The sequence below is a fragment of the Neolamprologus multifasciatus genome, chromosome 7 (genome assembly GCF_963576455.1).
Source record: "Neolamprologus multifasciatus chromosome 7, fNeoMul1.2, whole genome shotgun sequence".
Lineage (NCBI taxonomy): Eukaryota > Metazoa > Chordata > Actinopteri > Cichliformes > Cichlidae > Neolamprologus > Neolamprologus multifasciatus.
In genome coordinates, this window is record NC_140445.1 from 12,089,256 (window position 1) to 12,103,372 (window position 14,117).

The 14,117-nt window shown below is 38.8% G+C and overlaps 1 protein-coding gene across 1 annotated transcript; it reads left to right on the plus strand.

The window, feature by feature from the left end:
- The first annotated feature begins 206 nt into the window (after positions 1-206).
- On the plus strand, positions 207-11,569 carry oclna (occludin a). The gene is made up of 9 exons (XM_085167637.1): positions 207-334; positions 846-923; positions 1,450-2,089; positions 2,173-2,340; positions 3,784-3,914; positions 4,733-4,915; positions 5,125-5,296; positions 5,817-5,858; positions 8,489-11,569. Exons 2-9 carry the CDS (start codon positions 871-873, stop codon positions 8,585-8,587), a joined length of 1,488 nt encoding a protein of 495 aa, XP_085023763.1. The 5' UTR covers positions 207-334; positions 846-870; the 3' UTR covers positions 8,588-11,569.
- The last annotated feature ends 2,548 nt before the right edge of the window (positions 11,570-14,117 follow it).

Genomic DNA, 14,117 nt, shown 5'->3' on the forward strand with positions numbered 1-14,117 from the left:
GGGACGGTTGGCAACCCTACTCATATTAGTTTCCTTCTTTGCCAGGCGAAATAGGTTTGCACGTAAGTTGTTGGACACGTTTGTTAAAATACATTGGTTTAACATTTGTAAGAGACATGCACAACCAACTTAAAGTATTTATAGAAACGTTTTGTTTTTTAATTCAGAGGGAAAAGGCTGACTTCCGCTCATGTTCCGTAATGTGACCTCTGTGAGGCGGGGCGTGCTGTTACCGAGCGAGAGACGAACCTGTCTAGGTGTGGTCAGGATGTTTTTATTGGAAGTCGCAGTTTCACTTGAGCTGTTTCAGCTGAGGACTCTTACAAAGTAGCAGGTTAGTGTATCGATTTGAAATTGTGGGACTATCAGCAGAGGCTTCTTTCATTTTAAAATAACGATCTAAAGATAAGTGTGTTGTTGGATACTCCTCAAATCAATTATCCTATTAACCCTATTATCTCTTCTATGAAGCAAAATTGCTAGATGGTTTGTCATGCTAGCAATTGTAATCTTGGGTTTTTGTCGCTGCATACTAGCACGGTTATGCTGTGGGGAATAAGTCTCTGAAAATGTCTTACAAATATCTTACTATGTAGGTCTGATGTTTGCAGCAGAGTAATTAATAGAGTCAATAATTGTAAATAAAAGAAATGTTCGGTTCCACTTTTTAGTTGAAATGTTGCCTTTTTTTCTTGGTGAATGTCATAATAAAGTCAGCAGATCCATGGACCTTAGGAAGACTTCAGTTATCACCATTTAACAATGATGATACTTAATAGCTATGACAACACTTATGAACCCTAAATGAGATCTGTTTTAACCATAAATGTTCTTGTTTTTTACAGATCAGCACCAAGTGGATCAGAAGTTATGTCTTCCAGTCCAGTAGGAAGCCCTCCTCCTTACGAGGCAGATAATGACCAGTGAGTGTTTTTCAATTAATATTTCTACTGCTGATCATTTTGTATTGTAAGTGTTCATCAGAATGTTCAAGATGATAGTATAGAGTATTACTTTTTTCTTTCTGACTTTTTAGTTTGTCTTCATTTGGGTTGAAATCAGTTTTGTTAAGATTTTTGTTATAGCTTTCATTTACCTTACATGCAAATAAAAAAGGTATATAATTAAAAAATATTTACAAACTTTGACAAATCTAGGTAGAAATGTTGTTTATCTTATTAAATAATCTCGTTGAAAAAATGAAATTTTACTGTTAAATTAATTTTTTTTTTAAATTTTTAATTCAGCCATGGTTCGCATTGCACTTGTATCACATCATCGTAGTAGATGTAGTAGATATATAGTTGTCACAGGCACATACTAGAACTTTATTGATCAACTATCACTATATCTATCTATCTATATATATATATATATATATATATATATATATATATATATATATATATATATAAAACACTGTCTCTTTTGTCTCTCCCCCCCACACAGTAAAATCATTCCGCAGCCTGCCTATTCTTACTACCCAGATGATGAGTTCCAGCATTTCTACCGCTTGACGTCTCCACCAGGCATCCTCAAAATCATGGCTGTCATTTGCACTTTTTTGTGCTTGCTTATATTTGCTTGCGTTGCCTCCACACTGGCTTATGACTCTCAGGGAGCATTGTCTGGTTTTGGAGGCATTGGCGGCTATGGTGGCGGCTATGGTGGCGGCTATGGTGGCAGCTATGGTGGCAGCTATGGCGGTGGCTTTGGCGGTGGCTATGGATATGGAGGATATGGTTACAGTTATGTTGAACCACGTTCAGGCAAAGGGTTTATGATCGCCATGTCAGCCATTGTGTTCATCTTCGTACTCACGGTCTTCATCGTCATTGTATCCCGTCAAAGCCTATCAGAGAGCAGGAGGTTCTACCTGGCTGTGGTGATCATCTCTGCCATCCTAGCCCTGTTTATGCTTATAGCCACCATAGTATACTTGGTGGCAGTGAACCCATCGGCACAGTCATATGGAACACTTCAAGGCAACACCCTTACTGCATTGTGTGCTCCCTACCAACAACCGCAGACCTCAGCACTATTTGTTAATGAATACCTTTACCGTTACTGTGTATTTGAGCCACAAGAGGTGAGGGCACAGATTTGATTTATGTCCATTTCTGTCTTTAACTTTTTTCTGTTTCTAATGTGGTGGTTTATTTCCCATTCCAGGCCATTGCCGTTGTGTTTGGCTTCCTGGTGACAGCAGCTCTGATTATAATGCTGGTTTTTGCACTGAAGACGCGGCAGAAAATCCAAAATTTTGGCAAAAGCAACATTTTGTGGAAGAAAGTGAAAGTCATCGATGACTTGGCACCACCTCAGGATGTAGAGGCATGGGTGAGTGACAGCTTTATATGGGCTTTTGTAAAGATACATTTTCGCAAAAACATTTGTTATTGCAATGACATAAAAAAACAAAACAATTAGTTTGCAATGACATAAAAACAGCTATTTTTTGACAAGGACAGTGCATTTGAAGCCTTTATTTCATTATTTTCCAATTTTACATTGAGTAATCAGTTCAATTTCTTAAGATCCATTGTTAGGCCTTTATGTTTCCTGTTAATTCCACCCAGCAGTCCAAAGCATTTAGTTTACAATGATTGTTTTGTGGTATCACATATGAACACATATGATAAAGACTGCTGGGGATTGGAGCATTTTTGCCATTTTCTATAACTTCTCTTTTTGCCAAGAGAAGTTATAGCCCAGAACTGTCTTTGTGATCTGATGTCATGCAGCAGTAGAGGACTGGTAAAACCAGTTTGATGGTAGTCACTTGTTTATCAGCAGAGAAGGTGAAATGTGGACCAATGAGCTCTTTCTGTCTAGCACTGTATTTTTGGTTTCAAGGTGTGGCGTGCTCTCAGATAACAGTTTCAGTCTCACTCAGGCATGTCTTTAGTCGCATGCTGGCATGTCATTTAGTAAGGAAGGAATTTACACAGCATGAACCAGAGCTTATTATTGTTACTATGTTCAAGCATTAAAACAAAGGTATTTACATTTCACAATGAATGATGTAAAACGAGTTTCATTGGGGTTTTGCAATATATCCTAGTGAGTAGCAACGAGACAGTGTGTCATTTTGAAAGTCATGATGATATTCACTACAGCCAAGTCCTTGCTGTACACTTCACTTTACAGTAGTGAACAGGAAAAGCAGGTTCTACTGGTACTTTGAATTGTATTTATTAAAAAAAAGAACGAAAGAAAGAAAAAGTCATCAGTTAGCCCATGCGTAACTCCACATAAACAAGTTGATTCTTAGAAAGTATTTACTTTACTGGAGCTTATGGGAACTTGCCTGAAAGTGCTGAGGCAGTGTGAGTGCAGCACACACAGTACATGTAGACAGTTAAAGTGTACCTCATTTGTGATATATAGTTAGATTTAGCTAACTAAAATGCATATCAAATGGTGACAGAAAGTATCTGAAAGAAGAAAATGAATAGTTGGCTAAACTAAAGCTAGCTGGTGAATGGAAAAAGTGATGGGGTTTAATAGTTAATGATTTTGCTCAAACTTGCAAATGACCAGTGAGTTTTGGCTAGATGTTGGCACTGTAACCTTTACACATTCACTTGACAAATGAAAGGTTGCTGCTTTCCTGCCAGAGACACTAGTCCCCTTTGGGGTCACATCAGGAAAAGCATCTGGCGTAAATGTGCCAAATCAAGCATGAAAGTAGCTACTTGCTGATGTGCAGTAAAAGTTTTGGATATGGGTTTTATATATTATTTAAAAATATGTTGCTAATTTGTTTACATTTTTGTGAAGGTGAACCATGTGTCTGCTGCACCTGGAGAAGTTCCCATTTCAGACTACCCAGAAAAACTAAGGAGCTCCAGGAGTTATCTGGATGATGAAAGCACAAACTACGACAAACCACCATACAGCTACAGCCCTCAGTGAGTATGCGCCCTGATACAAGTGCAGGTGTTTATTTCTCAATCCTAATTCAACACTGAATCTCATTTTGTAAGACTGAGGACAGCACCCCAAGACCACTGAGATGTCACAGATACGCATCACAGTTTTCCTCCCAGAATCAGTACTGAAGTCTTGATTCTGGGAGTCTAATTATCCATGTGTTTGCAGCCATGCTAGCAGTCACTGCGGTTACTGCATATAACCGTAGAGTATATAAAAAATGGACATAATGTCTGGGTTTGAAAAGTGAAGCCAGTGAGGAAGAAAGCGGGAAACCTGCTTTTTTCATAACGGCCTGCGGTTATGATTCCCCTGGCTCCAAAAGATTTCCAGTTGTGTAGACGTCTGTGGGGAAACTGGCCCTGCTCCTAGGTCACAGTGCTATCAGTACAATCTGTATGACATTGGTCTGCTGCAGTGTATTGCAGACTCAGCTTGAGCCTTGTTTATGCAACCTTGTTTTGCTCCTCGAAACTGATTGAAATTTTTTCTCATGACCCAGACCTAAGCAGAATGAGCTGATTTTTATATTATTATACAATATAAAGAAAACATGTGAGTGCTGGCCTGGTATTGATGAGGTAACACACCAAGCTATAAGGAATCAGGAAGTTATTAAAGGTTGTCTCATACAGTATGAATTTGCAGGTTATTTATGGCGGTGTTTTACTTCCTCCTACATTAGTAGAAGTTTCCTGACACTCGCCTTACATAAAATCTTCCATTGTCAAAATCTTCTGTTAATGTACTAACCTTTGTCATCGATTTTTAAAGAAATTATTGTATTGTCACACAGGCCTGTTGTCCAGGAACTGCCACTGCAAAGCAGGCCTCCCTACAGCAGTATCTCAGAAGTGGCAAGTTCAGCCGGATATTCCAGAACGAGACGACCAGGTCGGCCTCGCCACGTAGACGGACAAGACTACGACACAGATTACAACTCATCTGGAGACGAGCTGGATGACAACGACTTTGACAGGTAAGACATAAGTTTTAATCCTCATAACCAGACCGCTGGAACTGATCATCTTTGAAACATTATTACACCTCAAGTCAAGTCTATCATATATCGGTCTTTTTTTCTTTTTTCTTTTAATTTTTAAGAATGTTTTCACATATGATCTTCTAATATTATTATCATTATTTTCATTCTTTTCTCTTCTCTTTCTTCCCATTTCCTTCCTCCAGTGAATTTCCTCCAATAGCAAATGAGCAAGAGCGCAATGACTACAAGCGTGAATTTGACCACGACCATCGGGAGTACAAAGATCTGCAGGCAGAGCTTGATGCAATTAACCAGAGCCTTTCAGCAGTGGACAGAGAGCTGGATCAACTGGAGGAGGGAAGCCCACAGCACCTGGTGAGATTTTAAAATGTTTCTAGTATTTCTGACATTGATAATCTGAAAACCCAAGTTGCAGTTATGTTGATGGATAAATGTTGGATATTGGATGCGTGATGATGAAAAAGTGCTTTTTCACTAAATTAAAGCTTTTCTAAACAAAAAAGAAAAAGTAATAAATCAGTAATAAATTGACTGCTACTTATGTAGCACCATTTTTCTCGGTTTTTAGCACTCAAAGCATTTTCTACTGCAAGTTTCATTCACCCATGATGTCCATGGTGTTATACACACACACACACACAGCCATGCAGTACTTTTATCTAACATTCACACACTCGCACTCCGATAAATGCATCGGGTGCAAGTATTTTGTATCAGTATCAAGGATGCTTCAACACATGGAAGGAGAGACAAGAGGCCGAGCCTTCCAGTTGGTAGACGCCCGCTCTACCACCTGTCACCCAATCAATGAAAGTTAAATGTGAGACTTTAGTAATCTGACTAAACTTGAAATGTTTGTCTGCCCTTTCAACAGGATGCTTTGGATGAGTACAACAAGATAAAGAATATGAAAAAGGTATGTGGGGAATATTTAATCTATACTTGTCAGTTTTCATTTATTTTTTTATCTATGTCCTGTCACTGTGATACATGTGACTGGACATTAATTTATCATGCTGGTGTCTTGTTAGAATCCATATCAGCTATAGACACATTCTTGTAATAACTTAGCGCTGATGCATAGTAGGGCTGCTACGATTAGTCGACTAGTCACGATTACGTCGACTATCAAAATCGCGTCGTTTGAAGCTTTATAAGATCCCTAAAGACGCAGGAATAAGTAGTAGGATTTAAGAGTGTAATAATGGACTGAAACAGAAGATGGCAGCACTGCATGTACAAGGATGCCAGCTGTCGTTAAACCCCGAAGAAGCAGTGTCCAGTATCGTAGCTGTGTCCAAATTCAGGAACCGCATCCTCCTGTGCCCGCATTAGTAGGCCAATTACGTTACAGCGACACAACGAAGATTGTCCAAATTTGAAGACTCTGACAAATGCCGCCGACAAATGCGTCCTTTATTTCCCTAGATTTGAAGGATGGGTCGGGCATATACTTCGTGGCCCAACCTATCCCAGAATTCATAGCGCAGCCCAGCTCAGTTTCCAACAATGGCGGCAGCTAGTTAGTTTTAATATTACTCTTATTATTCTTTCTGGGTCACAACATAAACGTTTAACATATTTTCAGGCGAGAATGTAGCTGTGTAAACCTCAAATATCTGCTCAGTTTATCAAGACACCACATATTTTCAAAAGCACTCCGACGTTTTCGGAGATGTCTGTTACCCACCAGCTCGATAGCTAGCCGGGGTTCAAGGCTCACTAGAGCCGAAGAGAACACCGGACTCCCGGCAAATCATTTTCAAACCCCCCCCCCGTCTTTCGCTACTCATGTTAAACATGATATATAAGTCACTTAGATAACTTAAAAATGTTATTGTTTGGCTTTTTTCAGTATTTTATTTGTTCCTAAGTAAATCGGTTTGGCTGAGATTAAAGTTATAGTTTTTAGACAGCTGAATAAACGTCAAGCAGACGACTGATTATCAGAAGTGTGAGATGCTCGTGAATATACTCAGGTGTCCTGTTATATTTTAGATAGCAAGGAGCAGACGGCTGAGTTTATTAAACTCCACCAAAACAATCTGCAAATTTCATTAAAATTTAATAAACTATCATCTTGGCTTTTTTTTTTAGTTAGCACATACCTTAAACACTTAAAGCTGTAAGATAATGATAGTTATATAAGAGCAGATGCATGCTGGTGCAATAAGCTGTAAGTTTTACGTCCAATGGATGCATGATCTGATTAGTCAACTATTCGCAAAAATAATCAGTGACTAGTCGACTATCAAAATAATCGTTTGTGGCAGCCCTAATGGATAGCAGAAACGTTATAGACAAAATGGTGACTCTCTAAACTGACCATACGTGTGACTGTAAAAAGTTTTCTCTGGACAGATTGGTCATCTGTCCAGGGTGCTAGTGATGGGTCGTTCGCGAACGAAATGGCTCTTAGAGCCGGATCTTTGACGTGAACGACGCGAGCCGGCTCCTTGACGTGAACGACGCGAGCCGGCTCCTTATCGCGAGCCGTCACGTGGTTTTTCGCACGCGAGCCTTGTGCTTTATGCTGGGCAGAGGGGGGAGGGGCTGTAGTTACACTCACAGCACAGGAACAGAGCTGGAGGGAGAGAGAGAGAAAGAGAGCCAGGGACAACAACGTCACATTAGAAAGGTATAGTAATCATCCACAACTATTTTCGGTTGCAGATGATGATAGTTAAAATTTGAAATGTGAATAGTTGATTTTTGTATTATATAATTTATTTATTACATTTTATGTGGAGTGAATAAATAAAAGTATATTTACGGTGGCCCCTAGAGACAAAGCACATACAAACTTCAAATCACGTACAAACACGTAAAAACTCCGAAGCACGTAAAAACTCAAAACGCGTACAAAAGACAACAGAAGTGCTCCAGGATGCTGGGCGCAGTGTTGAGCTTTTGTTACCTAGTGGCTACACAAGCCAGCAAGTACCAACGACCGGATTTGGTGTGTGGTAGTAACAGGTAAATGAACTTTTTTTTTTTTTTTTTTTTTTAATTATTTGAATATATATGAGTGCCTGTGTATAAATCCACAAACAATACACACATGCTTTCAATTGTGTAATTTAAGTGATCTAGTAGCTCTGCTTTGGAAGTTCAGTTCATGCTAGAAATGTGTTTTGGAGTTTGTACGTGTTTTGTCTCTAGGGGCCACCGCATATATTTATAAATAAACATATATAAATAAAGCCACTTTTTTAACGTTAGTAATTCCTTTTGTGCTTAATTTTATATTATTGTTAATAATAAATTAATTAAAGCAACAAAACAACCTGAAGAGCCGGTTCGGAGCCGAAAGAGCCGGTTCTTTTTAGTGAGCCGAACCGAAAGAGCCGGATCTCTAAAAAGAGCCGGAAATCCCATCACTACAGGGTGCACACTGCCTCTACCCTATGACAGCTGGAATAGGCCCCACCCCCACCTGCCCATACCCATCCTGAATTGGAAAAGAAAATAGTTGGATAGACGTAAGATATATAGGTGCCTCCTGCTGTATGTATAATTTACACACTTCACCTTTTTTATCCACAGTCTTCAGATTATCAGGTGAAGAAGCGCAGGTGTAAATATCTGAAGTCCAAACTGAACCATATCAAGAAGATGGTCAGTGATTACGACCGCAGGACCTGAAATAAAAATGTGTGAGGACTGTATGCCTGTCTGAGACTGGATCGAGTCACTCTGGGATTAACGGCTGGATAAATCTACAGTGACTTACACTGAAAGAGATAAAACTGCCTAGCTGTTCATATTTTAGCAGAAAAAATCAACAACAACAAAAACCCCAAATTGTATTTCTGTCTTGTATTTTGTGCTACTGTTTGTATTGGTATAAGTAAGGACTTTCATTGATTATATTGTATGTGTTTATTTAGCCCCATTTGATCAGTCCTACTACGTGGCTATAGACTGTTGAGCACAAAATCACACACAATTCCAAGTTTGAATGTTTTTTGCTCACAGTAACTTGCTTTTACTGTCTCTGAAGTTTTAAGTCCATTCTACTTTTACACGATAAACAAAAACATGTAAATATGTAGCAAACAATGTTTTTAGCAGTTTGTGGTAATAAGTGACCTTATGTGTTAAAGTCTGTTAATTGATGACAGAATAGACATTTTGACTAAGTATCATTTAATGCATAATGATGTGTTTTTAACAGTGGTTTGTGGTACATTTTTAATATAATAAAATCATTTTTTTCCTTCCAATTCAGTGTCCTTTCCAGCTGACAGTTTTTTAACTGATGTATAATTGAAACAAGCGTAACATTCAAAGTGGTTGATTTACCTGCAGGGAGCTATCAGCTAATTTGGCATGTCACAGATACCTTATATAAACATATGTTACCTTACATTTGCCAATAAATATGTTTTGCATAATAAACCAAGCATAATATAAACTAGAAAAATTTGCATTTCCTGCGAAAATGCTGTGTGGATGCCTTAACGCTGAAGATGTCTTGTGAAAAAAGTTGAAAAGTTGCAAAAAGTTGTATGGCGGTGAAGAAACTGAAAATTCTGCTTAAAACAGGTGAAGAAGCAGAAATGTTTTGCTGAAAAGTGGTGAAAAGCAAAAAATTCTACTGAAAGGGGTAAAGACGGAGAAATTTTTGCTCAAAAGTGGTGAAAAAAACATTGCCGTAAGCAGGATTTGAACCTGGTCCTCCTGGTCTCAAGGCAGCTACTCATCTCACTAAGCCAAACTCATTTTCACAAAGACTAGGTGGAGAGACTGACAATTCTGCTGAAATGAGCAGAAGCTGCTGAGAATTATGCTGATAAGAGGTGAAATGGTTGAAGATTTGGCAGAAAAGAGGTAAATCAGCAGAATTTCATCTCATACTCATCTCACTGAGCCAAACTGGTTCTCATATAACTGAAAAAGGTGAAAAAGCTGAAAATTCTTATTAAAAACAGCAGAAGAGGCTGAGAAAACACTGAACTTTCTGGTGAAAAGAGGCAGAACAACCTGGTTCTGCTCAATTTCAGTCCACCAATCAGAGGTACTGCTTCAGTCTGCTTCATCAGGCTGTGTACTTGTATGTATTTCTGCCATGGACTGTTAACAAGAATCTGAGGTCCATATTAGAAAAGCTGCTAAAATCATAAAACGTTGCAGAATTGTAATAAATCATCAATATGAATTACAGGTCTGTGATAGTGTATCAATTTGTAGTGAAAAAAAAAAGTTGAACAAGGTGGAATCGAACCCACGACCTTCGGTCTGAAGATCTGTTTCATTACCAATCGCGCCACTGGCAAAGAGAGCGGCCGCCTGGAAAACAGGGTGATGAGCAGTCAGAATTAGATCGCGGTGAGAGGCGAAAAACGCCGTTTTTTGGAGTTACAAAACGTCGTGTAACTCAAAAACTAGGTGGACTATAAGCATAATTCTTATACTGGGTGAATCAGCGGACTTTGGTGTACTTTGACTGCGATTTTCATTGCTCTTTGTAACTCCGTCGCGGAGATATGACGAGAGAAGAAACTGCTTCATTTTCAGAGTTTGAAAAATGAGAGGAGGACAGATTTCCACCCCTCAAACAAACGTAATTTATCGCTCAACGGTAAGATGACTGTAAAAACTGCTCCGACCGTGAGTGTCAGCAGTGTCTGAAGATGTATTGGCACAAGCCTCATGTCTTAACTTTGCTTTGTTAAGGAGATATGACGATTTGAAAATGCGTCTCATTGGAGAGTCCCAGCGCTGATTTTGAACAGACTCCCCATTGACTTTCTATGGAGAGTTTTAAGACTTTGTGTTGCTCTGAGGCGATTTGATAAAAATCTGTAACTTCCACAACAGTGATAGTGACATTTTCTGAAAGCCAGCAAAAATACCTACGTTTTGATGTATAATTTGTGGAGGTTGAGTGAAAATTGAGTGAGTAGCAAGAAGTTGTTCGGACATGAAGAGAAACTTCAGGAAGCACCAGCTCTCACTCGGAGTTAATTGCATAGCAACCATAACAACGCATGTATTTTCTAAAAAATCACAAAGCTGCAACTGAAAACTTAAAGAGGCATTAAATGAAAACGGTAACAGATATGAAAAAGCTGAATCACACAGGAAAAGCCCAATCATTTGAGAACATTTTAAAGTTTGAATGGAGTTCCTAGGTGAAAGTATGAGGAAGTAGTTAAGTTTGAAAAACAAGCGACAAGTTTTAGCAGAATTGTGGAAGTTTTCCATTAATTTCAATGGGACAAAAAAAAGGAAAAAAGTGTAATATTTTAAAAAGTATAATAGTAATAAACACCAAAAGATATAGCTGGAATTAGCAGAAATAGCAGAACAGTTTAGAGTTTGAACGGAGAAAATCGGCTGAAAACTGAAGGAGTAGTTAAGTGCCGAAAAAACACGAGCAACTTGAAAAAGAACTAGAAAAATTTGCATTTCCTGCGAAAATGCTGTGTGGATGCCTTAACGCTGAAGATGTCTGCTGAAAAAAGCTGAAAAAGTTGAAAAAGTTGCAAAAAGTTGTATGGCGGTGAAGAACTGAAAATTCTGCTGAAAACAGGTGAAGAAACAGAAATTTTTTGCTTAAAAGTGGTGAAAAGCCAAAAATTCTACTGAAAGGGGTAAAGACGGAGAATTTTTTGCTGAAAAGTGGTGGAAAAAAAACATTGCCCTGAGCAGGATTTGAAACTGCCCCTTTTGGTCTCAAGTAGGCTATTCATCTCACTGAGCCAAAGTCATTCTCACAAAGAAGAAGTGGAGAGACTGGCAATTCTGCTGAAATGAGCAGAAGTGGCTGAGAATTGTGCTGATAGGAGGTGAAAAGGCTGAAAACTTTGCAGAAAAGAGGTGAATCAGCAGAATTTCTGCTGAAAAGAGGTAAAGAAGCAGAAAGTTGCGCTGAAAAGAGATGAATCAGCAGAATATCTGCTCAAAAGAGTTTTTTCTGAAAACAGCTGAGATTTGTTCTAATAAGAGGTGAAAAGGCCGAAATTTTTGCAGAAGAGGTGAATAAGAAGAATTTGCGCATGCAAGCAGGGAACATGTGCGGCAACTGTCACAGGTAGGATTCGAACCTCCGGGTCTCACGGCAGCTGCTCAACCCTCTGAGCCAAATGAGTTCTGGTCACAAGCAAAGATATGATAAGAAGGAAAATGTGCACTGTGGAGCAGAAGCTTAAATTAGCAGAAAAGAGGTGAAGAGGAAGAACTACTTTGTTGTGAAATGAGGTAAAGAGACTGAAATTTGTGCTTAAAACAAGTGAAAAAGCTGAACTCTGAAATTCTGACATTTTTCAGCTACTCATTGAGCCAAACTGGTTCTCACGTAACAGAAAAACTGTGAAAAAGCTTAAAATTCTAATAAAAACAGCAGAAGAGGCTGAGATTTGTGCTGATAAGAGGTGAAAATGCTGAACCAATCAGAGGTACTGCTTCTGTCTGCTTCATCAGGCTGTGTACTTGTATGTATTTCTGCCATGGAGCGTTAACAAGAATCTGAGGTCCATATTAGAAAAGCTGCCAAAATCATAAAACGTTGCAGAATTGTAATAAATTATCAATATGAATTACAGGTCTGTGATAGTGTATCAATTTGTAGTGAAAAAAATGTTGAACAAGGTGGAATCGAACCCACGACCTTCGGTTTGAAGAGCCGTTTCATTACCAATTGCGCCACTGGCAAAGAGAGCAGGTGCATGGAAAATAGGGTGATGAGCAGTCAGAATTAGATCGCGGTGAGAGGCGAAAAAACGCCATTTTTTGGAGTTACAAAACGTCGTGTAACTCAAAAACTAGGTGGGATAGAATCATAATTCTTGCACTGGGTGAATCAGCGGACTTTGGTGAACTTTGACTGCGATTTTCATTGCTCTTTGTACAACCGTCGCGGAGATATAACGAGAGAAGAAACGGCTTCATTTTCGGAGTTTGAAAACTGAGAGGAGGACAGATTTCCACCCCTCAAACAAACGTAATTTATGACTCAACGGGAAGATGACTGTAAAAACTGCTCCGATCGTGAGTGTCAGCAGTGTCTGAAGATGAATTGGCACAAGCCTCATGTCTTAACTTTGCTTTGTTAAGGAGATATGACGATTTGAAAATGCGTCTCATTGGAGAGTCCCAGCGCTGATTTTGAACAGACTCCCCATTGACTTTCTATGGAGAGTTTTAAGACTTTGTGTTGCTCTGAGGCGATTTGATAAAAATCTGTAACTTCCACAACAGTGATAGTGACATTTTCTGAAAGCCAGCAAAAATACCTACGTTTTGATGTATAATTTGTGGAGGTTGAGTGAAAATTGAGTGAGTAGCAAGAAGTTGTTCGGACATGAAGAGAAACTTCAGGAAGCACCAGCTCTCACTCGGAGTTAATTGCATAGCAACCATAACAACGCATGTATTTTCTAAAAAATCACAAAGCTGCAACTGAAAACTTAAAGAGGCATTAAATGAAAACGGTAACAGATATGAAAAAGCTGAATCACACAGGAAAAGCCCAATCATTTGAGAACATTTTAAAGTTTGAATGGAGTTCCTAGGTGAAAGTATGAGGAAGTAGTTAAGTTTGAAAAACAAGCGACAAGTTTTAGCAGAATTGTGGAAGTTTTCCATTAATTTCAATGGGACAAAAAAAAGGAAAAAAGTGTAATATTTTAAAAAGTATAATAGTAATAAACACCAAAAGATATAGCTGGAATTAGCAGAAATAGCAGAACAGTTTAGAGTTTGAACGGAGAAAATCGGCTGAAAACTGAAGGAGTAGTTAAGTGCCGAAAAACACGAGCAACTTGAAAAAGAACTAGAAAAATTTGCATTTCCTGCGAAAATGCTGTGTGGATGCCTTAACGCTGAAGATGTCTGCTGAAAAAAGCTGAAAAAGTTGAAAAGTTGCAAAAAGTTGTATGGCGGTGAAGAACTGAAAATTCTGCTGAAAACAGGTGAAGAAACAGAAATTTTTTTTGCTTAAAAGTGGTGAAAAGCCAAAAATTCTACTGAAAGGGGTAAAGACGGAGAATTTTTTGCTGAAAAGTGGTGGAAAAAAAACATTGCCCTGAGCAGGATTTGAAACTGCCCCTTTTGGTCTCAAGTAGGCTATTCATCTCACTGAGCCAAAGTCATTCTCACAAAGAAGAAGTGGAGAGACTGGCAATTCTGCTGAAATGAGCAGAAGTGGCTGAGAATTGTGCTGATAGGA